The sequence below is a fragment of the Stegostoma tigrinum genome, chromosome 21, assembly GCF_030684315.1.
Source record: "Stegostoma tigrinum isolate sSteTig4 chromosome 21, sSteTig4.hap1, whole genome shotgun sequence".
Classification (NCBI taxonomy): domain Eukaryota; kingdom Metazoa; phylum Chordata; class Chondrichthyes; order Orectolobiformes; family Stegostomatidae; genus Stegostoma; species Stegostoma tigrinum.
Window position 1 is genome coordinate 43,063,088 of NC_081374.1, and position 20,473 is coordinate 43,083,560.

Consider the following 20,473-nt stretch of genomic DNA (forward strand, 5'->3'; position numbering starts at 1 on the left):
AGACACAATGAAAACCTATACATTCTAGCCTGATTTTAAAAAGAGCTTCATTAAGTCTGTACAAAACAGCAGAGCAGCTATTTGTTGCTATTGGAAGGTTTGTTTTTCTCAATATTCAATACTATCAACAAACACTCATCATGCTTCAGATGTATCACCCACAAACACAAGAAAGTACCAAACTAGTCTCTGGGATCAATGTGATGCACAGAATAATGTCTCTAATGAGTTCATCAGCACAAAGGTCAGAGAAAATAGAAGCAGTAAGGGTACTTTGGCCATGTCTGGAGAATTAGGTATTTCGTGATATCAATGGGAGAACCTTTACCAGTTAGGGAATTCATTCACATCATTCAATAGGAAAGCTCCTCCTCAAGAATGTTCATTTTTACTTCAGCTGACGAAGCTACAAGGAGTAATGCAAAACTAAAAGATACTTCGGTGTCAACAGAAAAGAGGTTGAAATTATAACCTTCTGTGGAACTCACCTAATGTACGAAGAAACTCAAAATTTATAATGCATAGTCATTCACATGCACACCGGCCTGTGAATGATCATCAAAAGTCTCTTAGGGTCGGGTCTGCTCTGCAGGGAGCAAAGGGAGTTCCAACATGGTACAAACAAGATATGGCTGGGAGGTGGGGTGTTCCAGTCAAAATTGAGGACAGATATTATGCTCTGAATTTGTTAAGCTCAAAGTTGTTATACCTTCAGCTTGCATTGAGCTTTATTGGAACCTCACTTTTCACTTCAGCACCTGGCAATGGACGCATTTTCTCTCTTCATAACATTTACTCATTTTACACACACATCTCTCCTACACCACCCTTATATATCTCCTGTTGTTTTCTGCTCTTGACACCTTCAGCATTTGTTGCACTCACTGCTCATCCCCAACAGCATAAAACAAGCTGTCATGTTCACTGTTGGATTCCTTGCTTTTTGTGCTATATATCAATTTAGACATAAATATAGGAAGCATGATCAAGATGTTTCCAGATGGTACAATAATTGGCTGTGTGGCTGGAAGTGAGGAAGAGTACTGTAAATGGCAGGAAGACATCAATCAGGTAGGCAGCAATTGAAATTTAACCAAGATAAGTAAGGATAATGGTAAGGTAAAGGGAGTATTTTTAATAAAAAAGCTAAGAAATGCACACTAATTGTTCAACTGCCGGGAAGTGTAGAGGATAGACACCTTGGAGTACGTGTCCACATGTTCCTGGAGATAGCAGGAGGTACAGGCAAGATGATTAAGATGACATACAGGAGCTTCCCTTTTATTAGCCAGGACATAGAATACAAGAACAGTGAGATTATGCTAGTATTTTATAAAAGACTTGTTAGACTGCAGCTAGAGTACAACATACAATTCTGATCTGCCTTACAGGAAGGAACCTGATTTTTTTTTTAAACCAGGAAGACAATGTGTAAATTTGCTTGTGTTGGGCAGAATAATCATTGATGAACACTAACAGGGGCAACTAAGTGATAAGATTCTAAGCTCAAAAGATACCTGTGACAGCTCAATGTGTGGAAAATCCAATGTACAATAATACTTGATAACAAAGTATGGAGCTGGATGAACACAGCAGGCCAAGCAGCATCTTAGGAGCACAAAAACTGACATTTCGGGCCTAGACCCTTCATCAGAAAAGGGGGATGGGGAGAGGATCCTGAAATAAATAGGGAGAGAGAGTAACTGTTTTATAGTTATATTATGAGTTCTGTTACTTGTAGCAGTATTATTTTCTTGATCATCTGCAGTTATTGAGTCAGCATGTTTTTTGTGCTAGTTAACTATCTTTTATTGGCAATGTTACTGTTTCTATTGACAATTGCATAATCGTCTAACACAGAATGAGTCAGTTCTTTTCATGTTACCTAAAGCAAGCAATAACACACTCTTTAATTCCTAGAATAGATCTCAATAGAATTGACTAAATGCCTTCAGCTTTGTCATGACTTGTACTTAATGGGCTGGATAGAACTATATCAGAAATCCTATTTATCGAAATATTCTGTGTTGCACTCTTGTGAAGAATTATTTAAAACTTGCTTATACTGCATTTTGGTATCATTTTAAACCAGTTGATCAGTGGAGCAGAGTAACAGGACTAGGCCATGCAGCTCCTTGAGCCTGTTCTACCATTTAATGAAACCTTGGCCCATCTCTGGCCTAGCTCCATATTACTTGCCTTTGGTCCATATCTCTCATTTTTTTTGGTAAACCAAGCTCTTACCTATCTCAGATTTAAAACTAACAACTGATTGAGCATCAACTGGCTTTTTTGGAAGAGTTCCAAAACTTTACCACCTTTTGTATGTAGAAGATGTTCCTAATATCTTTCCTGATCAGTCTGGCCCTAATTTTCTGTTGCTCATAGTCCCAGCAGTAGGCATTAGGCAGAAAATATGCAACTGTCCAAATTAACAATACTCCAGTGCAGCTAACCTTTTTTATCTAAATACTGTTTAGGAAGTTGACCATTGGTACACTTATAATCCTGGAGAAATCTGAATTTATATATGAATCTAGATTGCTCTTCTGAACTTCGAGAAATCTGCACTGTTTGTAGTATAACACTGACAACCTGTAATTACGTTGTGGTAGTACATAACATGGAGATAAACATTATCCTTCATTTCCTTCTCCCTTATGACTTGAAAGCATGTTTTTAGGGTTAATACTTCTCAGAATGCTCTGCACTCTGAGTGGCTGCCAGTCTTTAAAATATAAAAAGACCTGGCAAAGCAATTTTGTAAACATGGAAAAACATTGTTCCACTGTGTTTCTATGCACAATATTTACTCTTTTCTGGTGTAGAAGAATTTTTAGCAACAGAGGCCCAATTTTCAAAGCCCAAGCCACCATTCTCCAGAATTCCCTGCATTTCAAAATATACCTTGTGGTTCAGAAGATAGCAAACATAATTTGATCAGGTGCTTCAAGGGATTATTAGACAAACACAAGCTCATCGAATTGGGTAGTTTTTGAAAAAGCACAAATTGAGAATTACTTAATAGACTGTAAAAACAATGAGAGTAAATTGGTCACTTTCATTTTCAGGCTGTGATAAATGTGGTAAGTGCAAAGATCAAAGAGTTTCAGCTATTTGCATGGTATAGCGAAGACTAAATTGAGGAGATTGAGTGTAATGTATCCAGTTTGCTGGCCATGCAAAACTAGGTTGGAAATTAACCTGAAGAGATCATAAAGAGGCTTCAAAAGAAATATCAGGTTAATGAGTAGGTCAGGTATGTGGCAGGTGACACGAATCACAGAAGTTTAATACGCAGCTACTTGAGCAATTATGCAGAGAAATGAAATGTGAGTTTTTAATCAGAGATTAGAGTGTGAGAACAGTTGTCTTATTGCAATTTGGTGAGACCATATCTAGAGTGTGGGCATGGGTTTCCTTAACTAAAACAAAACCTATCAACTTGTATTAAAAGGAGTGCTACAAAGTCTCACTAGACTGATTTCTGGTTTGACAAGATTGTCATTTAATAAGATTGAAAATGTCAGAGTTAAAGAATGAGAAGCCATCTAATTAAAACATATGAAATTTTCCAGGGCTTGACAGAGTAACGGCTGTGAAGAAGTAGGGTTCACAATCTCAATAGGAAGGTTTGGCAATTTATGACTGCAATGAGAAGTTTCTGCACTGAGTTGCAAAACTTTTGGCTCCCTCTGTGCAGGGAGCAGTAGATGGTTAGTTGTTGAGGTGCAATCAAATCTGAGATCGGCCAATTCCTCAATATTAGGGAGTAGAGGAATATGGGGATAGATAGGTGTATGTAGCTGAAGCAGAAGATCAGTTATGTTTATGGCAGACCAGGCTCTCTCGGTCGGTTTGCCTGTTCTTGCTCCTATTTATTCAGGTTTTTTTTAGTTCTTGTGACTTGGAAATTAAGTACCATTGACTTTGTGCATTCATCATTGCATGTTCCTGATAGATGTTGAATGTGTACATGTTTTTTTTTTGTTTTCTCCCCCTCCCCCATTGCACCAGTTTCTGTTTCCCTGTTGATGTATAATTGGAATAATCACTTATTGAGATTTGAAGTTATCACTACTTGTTTACTAGTTTACATAGTATTACTTTGTTACACTAAATTGTAACTTTGATATTAGATAAGTGATTTCGTGTTACCCAAGTGTAACAGCAATTTTTTTTAAAAGTTAGGGCAATTATTCAAAGGCAGTTAACAAATACATAGACAAACATTCCCTCTTAACTTCTCAGGAATTAATTTGACAATCAACTGTATGAAGCTGATAAAAGAAGTATTTAAGCCAATAATGAATGGAAATGAGTAAAAATAACTGATACTGCACTGTGGAAAATACAGTGCCCCATCTTCCTCTGTCTGAAACATTTTATCAAGGTTTTATTTACAAGATGCAATGATCATTGTTTCCACTGCTCCATATTCTACACTTTGTGAACCCTCAATGTAAGCAAGGCTCTGTTGTGTACGCTGTCCATTCACCTGCTTTAATGACTGCTCATTACCGAGTTCCTGCTAAAGGAATTCATGCTGTAGAAGTAAACAGCATTATTTTTGAAAACTCTTAAATTTTCTGTGCACTACTTCAGTACAAATTGTAAATGGTCCCAAAACTTGATTCGCCCCTTTATAAGTATAATTTGCCAACCCTGCTGTACACATGCCACTTCAAAGTAAAAACCAAAAGAACTGCAGATGAAGTAAATTAGAAACGAAATCAGAAATTGCTGGCAAAGCTCAGCAGGTCTGGCAGTATCTATGGAGATAAATCAAAATTGACGTTTTGGGTCCAGTGACCCTTCCTCAGTTCTCTTCATAAAAACAGCTAGGCCTGCTGAGCTTTTCCAGCAACTTATATTTCTTTTTCTGTTTTAAAGTCCTTTTTTAATGAAGACCAAGCTGGACACGTGTAGTCTGTATGAAACTTTTAAAATCCAAGTTTCTGTTGTCTTTCTGCTGTTGTCGTTTGCTTGTTCTTTACTTTTGTGAAGCCATGTGTATAAACCCCAGGCTGTCTGTTCATTTATATCTTTCAATACCTTCATCCTCATTTAAATACTCACTGATTTAATTAAACATTTTATAGCTTTCCAAATTTTCCATGTCTCCTCCTTTGGTACTTTTTAACTTTTTTTTAATATTCTTTTCATTTTATCTAGATACCAGACAAAAATGAATCGATCACTAAAATACACCACCTTTTCTAATGCGCACAATATCCATTTGGTCTGCTTCCTTGTTTCCTATTATTAATCAAACTTCATATTCCTGCGACTATATTTTCTTAAGAATGTAAAGTTACTTCTCATGAAACGCTTCTATAAATCTGTGCTTTTTTTAGTTCTTCTGTGAAATATGAGCTAGCTCAGGAGAGTGGTAAAATATTAATAACTTATTTATTTCCAAATGATAATGCCAATTCTGAAGGGAAAAAAGTACCATTATTACATGTTCAGAAGTGATGATATTCCAGTGACTCATGAAGCTTGTTTATACATCTAGGAAATTAGATGACAAGACTCATACTTACGTCTGTTTTCTTAAGCTTCAAACTGCTCTACTGTACATCAGTTGATGCAATACATGTATGATGATCATTGTTGAAAGGTCGTTTTGAATCTAGCCTTTGATATTAGTTTCTAAGTGAAACCCCACCTTTGATAACACCTACTTCCCTTTTAAATGTTGCTGTTGACTGAACTGTAGCACTCTGTTTCATGTTTCTTGGGCTTTTTGAGATGAATTTTTATCAACTCCAGCATGTAGGTGTTTGGTGTGAAATGTATTCTGTTGATTGATGTGTCTCTGATCTTGCAAAGTGTTGAGATCTGTAGATTCCTTTCCACTCAAAGTCTCAACACTTCTTTGACCCTGCTACTCTTAAGTTGGGATTTGTATAAGTCACCACCATAAGTAACATAATTCATGAACAGCTAAGTTAGCCTACTACAGGCTAATATGCTTGAACAGGTTGATATTAGGAAGGAGGATATGCTAGAAGTTTTTTGAAAATGAGGATGGACAAGACACCTGGACTGGACGGGATAAGCCCAAGGTTACTATGGGAAGCGAGGGAACAGATTGCTGCACCTTTGGCAATGATCTTGTGTCCTCACTGTCCACTGGAGTAGTAATCAGATGACTGGAGGGTGGCAAATGTTATTCCTTTGTTCAAGAAAAGGAATAGGGATAATCCTGGGAGTTACTGTTATTGGGTCCAGTCAGTCTGCCTTCTGTGGTGGGCAAATTATTGGACAGGATTCTGAGAGATAGTATTTATGGTTATTTGGAAAAACATAGTTTGATTAGAAGTAGTCAGCGTAGCTTTGTGAGCGGCAGATCATGCCTCACAAGCCTTATTTAATTCTTTGAGGATGTGACAAAACACATTGAAGGTAGAGCAGTGGATCTGGTATATATGGATTTTAGTAAGGCATTTGATAAGGTTCCCTATGGCAGGCTCATTCAGAAAGTTAAAAAGGCATGGATTCAGGGAAATTTGGCAGTCTTGATACAGAATTAGCTGTCCAATAGAAGACAGGGTGATAGTAGAAGGGAAATATTCAGCCTGGAGCTCGGTGACCAGTGGTGTTCCACAGGGATCTGTTCTGGGACCTCTGCACCTTGTGATCTTTATAAATGACGTGGAAGGGTGGGTTAGTAAGTTTGCCTCTGACACAAAGGTTGGTGAAGTTGTGGATAGTGTGAAGGGCTGTTGTAGGTTGCAGTGGGACATTGACAGGATGCAGAGCTGGGCACAGAAGTGGCAGATGGAATTCAACCCAGAAAAGTATGAAGTGATTCATTTTGGAAGGTTGAATTTGAATGCAGCATACGGGGTTAATGGCAAGATTCTTGGCTGTGTGGAGGAACAGCGGGATCTTGGGGTCCTCGTCCGTAGATCCCTCAAAGTTGCCAAAGTTGACAAGACTGTTAAAAAAGTGTATGGCGTGTTGGCTTTCATTGGCAGGGGGATTGAGTGTAAGAGCTGTAAGGTTATGCTGCAGCTCTATAAAGCTCTGGTTAGACCACACTTGGAATATTGTGTTCAGTTCTGGTCACCTCATTATAGGAAGAATGTGGAAACTTTAGAGAACATGCAGAGGAGATTTACCAGGATGCTGCCTAGAATGGAGGGCAGGTCTTATGAAGAAAGGTTGAGAGAGCTAGGACTTTTCTCGTTGGAGGAAAGAAGGAGGAGAGGTGACTTGATAGAGGCGTATGAGATGATGAGACGCATAGATAGAGTGGATAGCCAGAGACTTTTTCCCAGGGTGGAACTGACTATTTTGAGGAGGCATAATTTTAAGGTGATTGGATTAAGGTATGGAGGAGATGTCAGAGGTAGGTTCTTTATACAGGGTGGTGCGTGCATGGAATGTACTGCCAGCATTGGTGGTAGAGTCAGATACATAGGGACATTTAAGCAATTTTTGGATAGGCACATGGATGATAGTATAATGAAGGGTGTGCAGGTTAGTTTGATCTTAGAGTAGGATAGTAGGGCAGCACAACATCGTAGGCTAAAGAACAGTACAGCACAGTCCAGCCCCTATGTTCTATGTCTGTAAAATTGAAGCATGTATTTGGTAGAATGCCATTACTACTAAAGAATAAGACATCACTGATGTGAGCTTATATTGTGTTGAAATATTAGAACATACTAATTAAATATATTAGTCTTTTAGCATATAATGTCTTTATTGTAATTGCATGGAGATCATTCAGAGTGGCAAAATATTGACAGGTGGCAACTGAGAAATACTGGAAACAGCCAGAGACAAGATTGAAGTAGTAGGCTCGGTAGATGTGTTTGCATCTATATATTATGTTATTGTGTTAGTCAGTATAAAGGACTGAATTGTACGGTACACAGATGGAATGATGCTTGTCACTGATCTCAAAATAGCTGCCACTAAGATCATGCAATCTGCGTGGATGGATTTCCTGTCTACCAGTGGCAAGTATCTGGGATCTTCAACAGTGATATCAGCAAGCAGCCAATGGAGTAAAACTGTTTCAACAGTGTGCAAAGCAGGAAGTTGAAAAAAATTGATTATTCTTCATTTTGTTACGCGTCACTGGGGTAGTGTACTAGAAACCAAGCCTTGCTTTTTCCAACAGCCATTACAAAAGATTAAGACTTTTAGATCCAAGTTGACAGAAAGCAAAGACCAGGTTTCGGTACCTAACAAGAATTACTGTTTTTGCAAATAAATAGACTCAACCATGGGTAAATAGTTGCGAACCTTTGACATACTGCTACTAATCAAAACTCTAAACCCCTTATTTAAAAACTTCCACCTACACACAGTCAGTAAAAAAAAAGGTAGTCATGAGTGGAGGGGAAGACTGAGAAGGCAGTACACTGGCCCCTAATTCACAGGGTTCACTGAGGTTTTGGCTTGCCGGGATTGTTCCTTGACTCTCCTTCTCCAAATATGTTTTACTTGCATAAGATAGAGGATGGGTGGTTCACACTTATGAAATTTCTGCCTTACTCATTAAGAGCCCCAATTTACAACAATAGCTGTGGGGGCGGATAAAAAGCAGGCTTTCTTCAAACTTAAGATTGTTATAACTGTACAGAAAAGAGATGGCTCTTGCTTTTGTGAAAATTCAGTGGCTTCTACTGAACATTCACAGCCCCAGGCAGGCCAGTTGTTCAGCTGCCTGGAAGCCAATCACACAATTTTTGGTGACAGGAGGCCTTTGTTTACTGGTCTCTAGTCCATAGACCAGCCTGCTGCTGCTTGCTAGCCAGATCTTCATTCACACACAGTCCCTGACTATAGCTCATCTGTGTCCAGACTTCCGCGACTACTCAAAGCAGCAGCTGTGTAAACAATACTTACTCAGGTGATAAAATGTGAGGCTGGATGAACCCAGCAGGCCAAGCAGCATCTCAGGAGCACAAAAGCTGATGTTTCGGGCCTAGACCCTTCATCAGAGAGGGGGATGGGGAGAGGGAACTGGAATAAATAGGGAGAGAGGGGGAGGCGGACCGAAGATGGAGAGTAAAGAAGATAGCTGGAGAGAGTATAGGTGGGGAGGTAGGGAGGGGATAGGTCAGTCCAGGGAAGACGGACAGGTCAAGGAGGTGGGATGAGGTTAGTAGGTAGCTGGGGGTGCGGCTTGGGGTGGGAGGAAGGGATGGGTGAGAGGAAGAGCCGGTTAGGGAGGCAGAGACAGGTTGGACTGGTTTTGGGATGCAGTGGGTGGGGGGGAAGAGCTGGGCTGGTTGTGTGGTGCAGTGGGGGGAGGGGACGAACTAGGCTGGTTTAGGGATGCAGTAGGGGAAGGGGAGATTTTGAAACTGGTGAAGTCCACATTGATACCATATGGCTGCAGGGTTCCCAGGCGGAATGAGTTGCTGTTCCTGCAACCTTCGGGTGGCATCATTGTGGCAGTGCAGGAGGCCCATGATGGACATGTCATCTAGAGAATGGGAGGGGGAGTGGAAATGGTTTGCGACTGGGAAGTGCAGTTGTTTGTTGCGAACTGAGCGGAGGTGTTCTGCAAAGCGGTCCCCAAGCCTCCGCTTGGTTTCCCCAATGTAGAGGAAGCCGCACCGGGTACAGTGGATGCAGTATACCACATTGGCAGATGTGCAGGTGAACCTCTGCTTAATGTGGAATGTCACCTTGGGGGCTGGGATAGGGGTGAGGGAGGAGGTGTGGGGACAAGTGTAGCATTTCCTGCGGTTGCAGGGGAAGGTGCCGGGTGTGGTGGGGTTGGAGGGCAGTGTGGAGTGAACAAGGGAGTCACGGAGAGACTGGTCTCTCCGGAAAGCAGACAGGGGAGGGGATGGAAGAATAGCTTGGGTGGTGGGGTCGGATTGTAAATGGCGGAAGTGTCGGAGGATGATGCGTTGTATCCGGAGGTTGGTAGGTGACTTGTTTTTTAAAAAAACCCAGCATTCTTTTGCTAATCCTTCATTTTTAATTCAGTTACTTTCCCATTTCAGTCCACAATCAGAGATACAGAAAATGATTTAAAAAACACAAGCAATACAACTTTTATAAAAATTTGCAGAAATAAAAATAAACGGATCAAGACGTAAATAGAAACTTTTTAAAAATATTTTTAAACTTTTTTTAAAATCTGGGCCAATGGTTAATGTGAACTTAGCACACTTTGGTCAGTGAGGTTTAACTGGATTTTTACAATGTGTAACTTTCTCAAGAGTAAGTAAAATTTATTACAAATTCACTGACTTCTTAGGTTTTGCACTCTGGGAGAACCTCAATTGTGCACCCTGTGAATGAGCTTCGAATCACTGTGTATATGCCAATTCACAAATTGCAGTTTCAATAATAGCACTATGAATTCTGACCATTTGATTTGACTTATTTATTGTCATGTATTTAATACCATTGCAAAATCTAGGAGGTAATGCTAATATGTATATTTCGATAAGAGAGAAGCCCTCGGAGAATCCCTACAGTGTGGAAACAGGTCCTTGGGCCCAACAAGTTCACAATGATATCCAGAGAATCCCCACCCAGACCCATCCCCCTGTAACCCACCTAATCCACACATCCCTGAACATTACAGGCAATTTAGCATGGCCAATCCAGCTAGCCTGCACATCTTTGGACCATGGGAGGAAATCGGAACACCTCGAGGAAAGTGGCGCAGACACAAGGAGTTTGCACAAACTCCACACAGACAGTTGCCTGAGGGTGGAATTGAACCCAGGTCCCTGGCACTGAGGCAGCAACGTTAACCTCTCAGCCAGTGTGCTGCCCTAAATTTTTGTTTTCAATATAGTAAATATCTTAAAAATTAAATAAACGTGTATTTAATACGCATGCTGCTCGATTCCCTCTATATATGTTCACATAAGATTCCTGTTATATCTCGTGTTCGTGCAAGATTAAGCATGTTTATTGTTAAACTATTTACCATATTTCTAATAGATTTTTGTTTGTGTTTAAGTGATCTTTTAAACCTAAAATGTTCAGCATGTATTTGTAGAAAGGACTTTTAATTATTTACAAAGTTCTTAGGAAAATAGTGACGACCAGCATGCATCAAGTTATTCCCATGGCCATGTGTACTTTGCAGTCCGATTTAAACAGACAGATTCTACAATTGAGAAGTTTGCATGGTTCAAAAGAACTCTGCTAATATCTCATATGCTACAATTGCACTTTACTAGAATTCTTTGTGGTAACACAAAGCGAAAATATAAATTGGAATTGTACTAATATAAAAAATGGATAAGCTGCCTTTGAATATGTTGCCATAATTAATAGAGGCTTCCATCATTTATACAGTTTTCATTCAGATCACAACCTGAGTGCTGCGGTCTTTAGTTACAATACCAAAAGGAAGACAGCCAGATGCCTATAGGTGCGGGCTCATAAAAATACTAATTCAGGACAATAAGAAGAATACACAGTGATAGTACATGGAATGGATTCCCATATATTGTAGGAGAAACAAAAGTCATTGGATGCTGTGAGGGAGTGGGGGACAGTGCGGGGGATTGCTGTTGGAATTAATGGTTATCTATGGCAATGATTTGAATTGGATCATATCGTATCCTCCTAAGATCAAACTACCCTGCGTACCCTACATTATACTATCATACAAATGCCTATCCAAGAGTGGCATAAAAGACTCTTAAAGTATCTGACTGCACTACCACTACCGGCAGTGCATTCCACACAGCCACCGTTTTGTGTGAAGAAGGGCTATTCATTTTTGTTTTATTTGTTCAAGGTATATAAATTTTGCTGGCTAGACCTGGACTTGTTGCCCATCCCTAAATGTGCTGGAGAGAATGGTGGTGAGTTACTGCCTTAAACCATTGTAAGGGCACCCAAGATGCTGTTAGGAAAGGACTTCCAGGACTTTGACCCAACAACAGTGAAGGAATGGAGATTTCATTCCAAATTATAGTGGTGTGTGGCTTGGAAGAAAACTTGGAGTGTTTAGCAGCTGCTCTTGCCTTTCCAGGTGACAGAGGTATGGAAGGTGTGGTCACAGCAGCATTAGTGACTTCCTGCAGTGCATTCTACAGATGTTGCATAACTGCTGCCACTTTCCATCGCTGGTGAATGGGACCCCTGTAAGGCCGGCTGCATTTTCCTGCATACTGTCAAACTACTTGAGTGAAGTATGTGCACTACCGAGTGTATTTCCTCTTGTAATCATGACAGTCATTGACCCTGTGAATTTCAAAAATGACATCAACTCTTCAAAATAATCCAGGAAATCCATGGTGGTAATTCTGTGTGTAATTCACAGCTAATCAACCAATGAGAATGAGGAAACAGGGAATATGTTTCCTTTGTGTGGTAAATTCTTTAAAATGCCCAAGGCTAATCTTAGCACAGAAACACATGCAGCAGGTAACTTTGTCCCACACCTAAGCCTGAGGAAAAGCTACTTGGTGAATGGCAGACACTTTACTCTGGTATTTTGCATTAAGTACTTCAGATCAATCAGTGATTTTCAAAGTGCTTGACTGCAGGATAGTGAATGGGATGTACACAGTTTACACAGAAGGATCGCCAGCCTGGCAGAGTTCTGATGCTAGATATTTGGCTGTTTGCTGTACATTTACCTAATTGATAATGCAGAGTGGATTCAACAGCATTGAAATCTCTATAGATTTCCTTATGGACTTTAAAAACAACTGTGCACCAGTTATATCATTCCTTTCACCATCTAAAGACTTTCAAAAGCATTTTACAGCGAAAACTGTACTTTTGAATTGTGGCCGCTATTAACAGTGTAGCAAAGTGGCAGCAAGAATCCACTTTTGTGATGATGACCAGCTACCAGTTTTCAAATATTGGTTGAGGAATAATTATTGACAGGACACAGAAGAAACCTCCTGCTCAGTTTCAGTATAGTTGCGTAGGATATTGTCCATCCATCTGAAAGGGGAGCACTGTCTCAGTTTTACATTTGGACTGAAAGCACCTCAGTTAGCACTGCATCCTTCAGTTCCTGCTCTGGAGTATCAGTCCAGGTTGTGTGTCCAAGCCTCTGTACTAGGAAGTTAAGAGTTCCAGTTCAAAGTGCTCATCACTGAACTAGAGCTGACAGTAAATAGCCATTCTCCTCCAAACATGTGCAGAGTAGGTGGATTGGCCATGCTAAATTGCCCAAAGTGTTCAGGGATGTTTAGGTCAGGTGGGTTAGACATAGGAAATACAGGGGAATGGGACTGGGTGGGATGCTCTTCGGAGGGATAGTGTGGACTTGTTGGGCCAGTTGGCCTGTTTCCATACTGTACAGATTCTGTGAAACCCACATTTCAAATTTAGCAAGTTGATCTTCACTTATGATAAGATCCAACTCATGCATCTGTACAAATTCGCTCCAAGTCAAACTTAACATGTCGTTTTGAGTTTGTTCAGTTTTGTGGTCAGCATCCATTCCTTTTTGCCAGATGCATTTCCTATAGCTGTCCTTGTTCTTATATCTTTGTTGAGTTTTCAGATATTATATTTCCTAACTACTCTATTTCCTACTATGAATATATAAATGTTCCCTGATGATTTTGTGATCTGCTTCACTTGGTTTTAGTCAGTGTTCACTTCCATTTCAGAGTCTCTGTTACTGGTTTATTTACTCAATCTTGGAATCCTCCTTCAATGCTTTCTACAAGTGCTTTGTATTTAAGTGTAGTTAAGTTGTTGATTCTGCTCAGTTCTACTCCAGACATTTTTTTACAGGCATGTTAAATACTTAACCCAAGCAACAGTTGTGTTTGAATTTCAGTTTCTGGACTTGAATTATGGTGAATGGTTTTGCAGTCCTATGCCCTGTACTTTCCTGTTACAGACTTGTTGTGATCTTGAAATTTTATCGGAAGTTGATGCACCTTGCATTTTAAATTGTTTATAAATATAAACTATATAATCTATCCTCTGCATAGAGTGAAGAGTTTCTCCTCTCAGTTCCCAGTCAGAAAGGGTGGCTAAATGAACGAAGGGCAGATATGTAAGGCACTGTTTTTTTAAGAGAGAGATTGCCACACAGTTCTGCAATAGCTTCTTTTGTTAAAGATTATGCTCTGTGCAGTTACTCAGCTGAATGAAAAATAGTTTCACAATTAGAAACAGGTTAGCAGATAAAGATATGGGACAGTTAATAATTGAATCCTAGTGAACTCCATTCTGCGGCCTCTACTGCTTATAACATGAATGTTATACAGCAGATGATACCACAGTTGATGTTGGTGAGACTTTTGAGCAATTTATAAGCATGTTTGAAGGAAATAGATCCAGGTGTATTTCAGTGGCTGAGTTGGTGACTGATCATTGGAAAATGTAACATAAAACGTTGGAATACAAGAAGCCTGAAGGACTTGCTTATTGTTAAATCCATTGTTATGGAAGTGGAAACCGGTGTAGGCAAATTGTTGACCATTCATGAGGCTTTTCCAAATTGATGATCATGGTCACTGGATTGCATTTCAATGTCGGTTCTTTTAACTACATTCATTCATTGTTCAGATGGTACAACAGTCCAATCATCTATACCTTCAAGGGGACCTAAACATATTGGAAAAATCAAAAATGTTTTTAGTACAAGTTAGCAGAGTTGATTTGTTGTCATTTGACAGTTTTCAATGCACTGTTGATTGAATTGAGAGAAATAGGTGGCACTGTTTAAACTTAGGGGCCATAGATCAAAGATGAGGAAAAAGGTTCTCTTGGTGTTATGTGCGATTTTGGCATTCTTCACCACGAAAGGCAGAGGAGCCAGGGTCATTGAATATTTTTAAGGCAGAGGTTATCAGGAGTAGATTGAAGTGTAGAATTTGAGATGCAAACACAAGCAAATCAGTCATGATTTTATTAAACGATGTAGCAGGCTTAAGGGACCAAGTAGTCTACTTCTACTCCTGTTTATGATTTTTATATATTTATTAAGATGTGAAAAGGTGATGAATGCTACCTCCAAAGTATGACAAACATCACCAACTGAGTTACTGGACCAACTGAATTGGTAAATGTACTGTCACAGACTGGAACTTGCCCATAATTGTCTGTGTGCCATCACAGACTGAACTTACGTAATGTCACACCAACTGATATTTAACTATACAGTTAGTCTGTGTACTGTCACAGAATTAGCACTTATTTTAGTGAACGAAATGAGCTCACTGCTATGATCCTGAAACTTGCAAGTTAGCACAGGCTTCACCACAAGTCCCACAACTGGCTGAGAATAATGCAGCTTCCTTTCCTTTAAAGCACATTGAAACTTGAGCACTGCACTATCAAACTGTGGTGAGTAAAGTAATGAAAGATAAAAACATTTCCCCATTTCGTGGATGCACCAGCTGGTTTTCCACTTCTTCGAAAGATTAAAAATTACGTTAGAAAATATAAGGAGAATTTTGAAGGTCTTTAAACCTTAAACAGAATATTTATTTCCCAGTAATCCACAGTTAAATAGCACTTAGTACTTTTATAGCAGTTACATACAAAACTTTGATCCTTCAGTGTGGATCTTGCTGCAGCCAACTATACGTCAGTGTTTCTAAATATTGTACAACAGTCCCATATATCAATGAATGTTAGAACAAGGCGGTAAATTCACTTTTGTACAGGGGCCAGTTTTTTTCACAGGAGCTAATGAGTCGGACACTCTTCCTCTGTAATCTTGTGAATGTTTCATTTTCAAGTATGTATCCAGTTTCCTTTATTAATATTCGTAATGTATTAACTTTTACTACACTTTCGATACGGTAAATTCAAGGGTTGATGATAGTGAAGTGGTAGTGATAGACTATAGCTCCAGAGGCCCATGCTTATGCACTGGGGATGTGGTTTCATGTATCACAACAGCAGTTAATGGAACCTAACTCGGTTAAAATAATCTGAAATTAATCCCAGGAATGGTGACCATGACAACCATCATCAATTGTTGTGAAAACCCACCCAGTTCATTAAGGCCCTTTCGGGAGGAAAATCTGCCGTCCTTACCCAGTTGAGATTTGATTTGACTCCAGACCTACAGCAACGTAGCTGACTTTTACCTGCTTTCCAAAAACACACAGCATTCCATTCAAGCATAATTAGGGAATGCAATCAACACTGACCTTGCCAGTATGTATACATCTCATGAAAGAATAAAAACATTGAGTTCATAACAATTTCAGCTTTCAAAAATCCATTTGTCCCACCTCTGATTCTTTACCGTTTTTCTATTATCTGTGAAGATTGTTGACCATCCTGCCAGTAAAAACAGAACTGCTTGTCCTTATTTACTCTTCTAAAGTTTTTTTTTGATTTTGAACTCCTCACCACCAATAACTGTTTTTGATCTGCAGAGAACAGTCCCAGCTTCTCTAGTCTCAAAGACCATAAATTAAAAATGTCTATCATCAGTAAACAATGTTAACTCTAAGGCTGTTATCTTATCTCGGGGTTGGGAAGAGGAGTTCTGGTTTTCCTATCCAATTTCAGACCGTAATGAGGCTACTGCAAATAATCACACGCTGGTCTGGCCGTTATTATCTAATATTTCCTGTGTACATTGTTGTGCACCCATGAGATCCTGTATCTTGGTTCCCAGAGACTTAGCCCATAAGACATAGGAGCAGAAGGCATTCTACAAACCCCTTTACAAATGCAAGGCCAACACTGGCGTAAAATATAAATATAAGGAATGTGTGGTGTATTTAAATGATATTTATTCTTGGTGTTCGGTAGTGGCTTTAGTAGCATACACTCCATGTACTACTTGCACCCTTTAGCAGTGAGTATTTTGCAATTATCAGACTTTAATGGACACCAGAAGTGCTGTGCAAGATGTTTGGTGCCTTCCTTACATACTTGTTCTCTGGTACTAGGCCAGCACTTCCTAATTCTCATTCCCCGGAATTGCATCCAGTAATCCAGCTGGGTGGAGTGTTAGCATTACTAACATGCCGCCAGGTTTACCGTACTCTTAACTAAATGTCAGTTTCTCTGAGACATTATTTATTGATGCCTTTTGCATAGCCTAATCTCCATCACTTCACCACTGTCAGCCGTGCCTTCAGCTGCCTTGGGTCTTAGCACTGAAATTCATTCTTTAAACATCTACATTTCTTCAAGAATGAAAAAGTGCCAGTGATGTTCTTTAAAACTTAGCTCTGTCCAAAACTACCGTGGTATCTCCTTACATAGCTTGATGTCAGATTTTGTTTGATATTGCTCCTGTGAAGTTTCTTGGCAGTTTAACTATATTAAGTATAATTGCAAGCAATGTTTTTGTTGACATTGGCATGGGTTACTTTTTGAAAACATGCACAGTTGTATTTTTTATAATTATAGAGAACCCAAGTAAGGGACCAGGTAAGAAAGAGTGGCAGATAGATGAGATAGATTGTAAAGTATGATTAGGTAATGAGATGTTTGAGTTTGAAAGGAATGAAGATAATAAGAATAATGAAGGATGGAGGAAAGTACGGTGTGTTTTGAGATCTGAGCTGAAGAGTATTGAATTGCAATTTCGGGGCTTTGAACAGGAGGAGTACGGAGGGTGCCACGTCTATTATCCCATAAGGGATAAAAGAGGGAGATCTAGATAAGTATTGACCATGGTAATGTGACCAAATTTGACTTAGAAAAAGAAGATTATTCGTCATACTGTGAGAGATAATCATCTATTTATATTCTTGTCTTTACTCCAGGACACACGTCCATTTGCTCCATCCCATGGACAAGCTCGTGCCAACACTGTTCTTGAGAGAGTGGAGGGAGCCCAGCAAAGATGGAAGCGTCAAGTACAGGAGCAGCGCAAAACTGTCTTTGACCGGCACAAAATGCTCAGCTAAACGTCACTACTTTCAACTCTCTGTGGTTCAGGCCTAGTCATGTTTTTGCTTTGAAGCATGGAAGTTGGTTTGAAATCTAAAAACTTGATGCTGTCTCCCAGCTTTATTTTAACCAGCCCGGTTAAGTGTATCACACATCAATGTGAAGTATTAAACAGTTTGCGTGGTATTCCCTTTGAGGATATATCTGTGTAAAGTGAATTTCTAATGTCCTCTTTAAGTATGGCTCCCTAATTAAATGTTCAAAAGATTAAAATTCTGCACGTGTAAGGAAGCCTCAGCAGCAAGATATATATTAGAGCTCCATTGCCAAAACATGATCCAAGCTCTGCCTGCTTTGTCTGATAAAGGGATGTGGTGCGAGACGCAGTCCCCTCCTCTGATGTGAATTAAGGTACTGCCTATAGTCTTGTGCCCCATTCACATTATAACTAAAGGGGAGTTGCTTGCTCATATCCCCAAGGTGCCTCGAGATTGCAGTTCAGAATATTCAAGTATAGGGAAGGAAGGCCTGAGAGACAGCAGTAAGTGTTCAGATTTTTTTCTTTAGCTTTCATTGTCACTCCCTGTGTGTGTGTGTGTGTGTGTGTGTGTGTGTGTGTGTGTCGCTGTCTCGCCCTTCCCCCCCCCCTCCCCCCTCCCTCCCCCCTCCCCTCCCTCCCCTCCCTCCCCTCCCTCCTCTCCCTCCCTCCCCCTCCCCCTCCCTCCCCCTCCCTCCCTCTCCCCCCCCCTCCCCCCCCTCCCCCCCCTCTCCTCCCCCCTCCCCTCTCCCCCTCTCCCCTCCCCCTCTCCCCCTCTCCCCCCCCCCCTCTCCCCCCCCCTCTCCCCCCCCCCTCTCCCCCCCTCTCCCCCCCCCCTCTCCCCCCCCCCTCTCCCCCCCCCCTCTCCCCCCCCCCTCTCCCCCCCCCTCTCCCCCCCCCTCTCCCCCCCCCTCTCCCCCCCCTCTCCCCCCCCCTCTCCCCCCCCCTCTCCCCCCCCGTCCCCCCCCTCCCCCCCCTCTCTTCCCCCCCTCTCTCCCCCCCCTTCCCCCCCTCTCCCCCCCCTCTTCCCCCCCCCTCTTCCCCCCCCCCTCTTCCCCCCCCCCTCTTCCCCCCCCTCTTCCCCCCCTCTTCCCCCCCTCTTCCCCCCCTCTTCCCCCCCCCTCTTCCCCCCCCTCTTCCCCCCCCCTCTTCCCCCCCCCTCTTCCCCCCCCCTCTTCCCCCCCCCCTCTTCCCCCCCCCCTCTTCCCCCCCCCCTCTTCCCCCCCCCCTCTTCCCCCCCCCCTCTTCCCCCCCCCTCTTCCCCCCCCCCTCTTCCCCCCCCCTCTTTCCCCCCCCCTCTTTCCCCCCCCCTCTTTCCCCCCCCCTCTTTCCCCCCCCCTCTTTCCCCCCCCCTCTTTCCCCCCCCCCTCTTCCCCCCCCCCTCTTTCCCCCCCCTCTTCCCCCCCCCCTCTTCCCCCCCCCCCTCTTCCCCCCCCCCCCCCTCTTCCCCCCCCCCCTCTTCCCCCCCCCCCTCTTCCCCCCCCCCCTCTTCCCCCCCCCCTTCCCCCCCCCCTCTTCCCCCCCCCCTCTTCCCCCCCCCCCCTCTTTCCCCCCCCCTCTTCCCCCCCCCCTCTTCCCCCCCCCCTCTTCCCCCCCCCCTCTTCCCCCCCCCCCTCTTCCCCCCCCCCTCTTCCCCCCCCCCTTCCCCCCCCCTCCCCCTCTCTCCCTCCCTCTGACTCTCTCTGTCTCGCGTGCTCTCTCTGACTCTTACAGTTGAACAGCTGTGAAATCTTGTAAAGTAAACAGTTTTCCTTTTCAATATAATTGTCACTCCAAGGCAGCTTTGGTTTGCAATTAGTCCCTCCATGAGCAATGCAGTACAGGAGGAAAATTGAAGTCACTTGTGTTGTAAAATGAAACTAAGGTTGAACTCTGCAAAAAACAGACTCCTGGCTTGCATTTGCTGGAAGTGATGGACTAGCTGAAAACTATTTGTCCTTTTGCAGAGTGCTGTCATCTAAGTATTTTCTGGTTGTTGCTTGGTGAAGTTTCTGGTTCAGCTGCCATACAGATACAAACACAGAGAATGCTGGAGAAACTCCGCAGGCCTGGCAGCATCTATAGAGAGAAAAAGTGTTAATGTTTCAAGCCCGAATGACTCTACCTTAAACATGTTTCCAGCATCCATAGTATTTTGCCCCTATCCTAATCATCCTTTGATGTTATTTTTATTACTATAGAGCTTGGCTTTAGAGCTCTTCACCTCTGAATTCTATCCTTGATTTATTGCTTCTCAGCATTTTGAAATGTTTGTTACTTTGTAAGTTTGTTTAAAAGGAATATTCTTGGCCAACATCTTTTGTGTCCTATTATTAAGTACTTTTGTTGGAACAAAATGAAAACTCCCTTTGAGCTGTCTGGCTTATTTATTAAGGATCTGCTATCTTTCTGAACGAGTAGAATAATACTGTGGTGTGTAAAGGATAGCCCACCATTCAGCCTCTGCTCCCAGTGGCCCAGGCTTCACCAGCGACTTGCCCACAGGCCAGGCCAGAAGACAGTTAAGCACAGGTTTGCTGGCCATCTTACACAGCTGTGTATGTTTTTAACATCTGTATTTCTAATGGTCTGGTGGTGGATTGCTCCCTTTGGAAGGAATTTCCCAATGTACATTCACTTCACTTTTATTGTCTCACTCAT

The 20,473-nt window shown here is 41.8% G+C and overlaps 1 protein-coding gene across 1 annotated transcript in view; it reads left to right on the top strand.

Moving 5' to 3' along the window:
• The window catches only part of tmem9 (transmembrane protein 9), a 73,353-nt gene extending 54,910 nt beyond the window's left edge, over positions 1 to 18,443 (top strand). The window contains exon 5 of the mRNA XM_048553271.2: positions 17,670 to 18,443. Coding sequence (XP_048409228.1) covers positions 17,670 to 17,813 — 144 coding nt within the window. The 3' untranslated portion in view covers positions 17,814 to 18,443. The remainder of the gene's footprint in view (positions 1 to 17,669) is intronic.
• Positions 18,444 to 20,473: the final 2,030 nt, after the last annotated feature.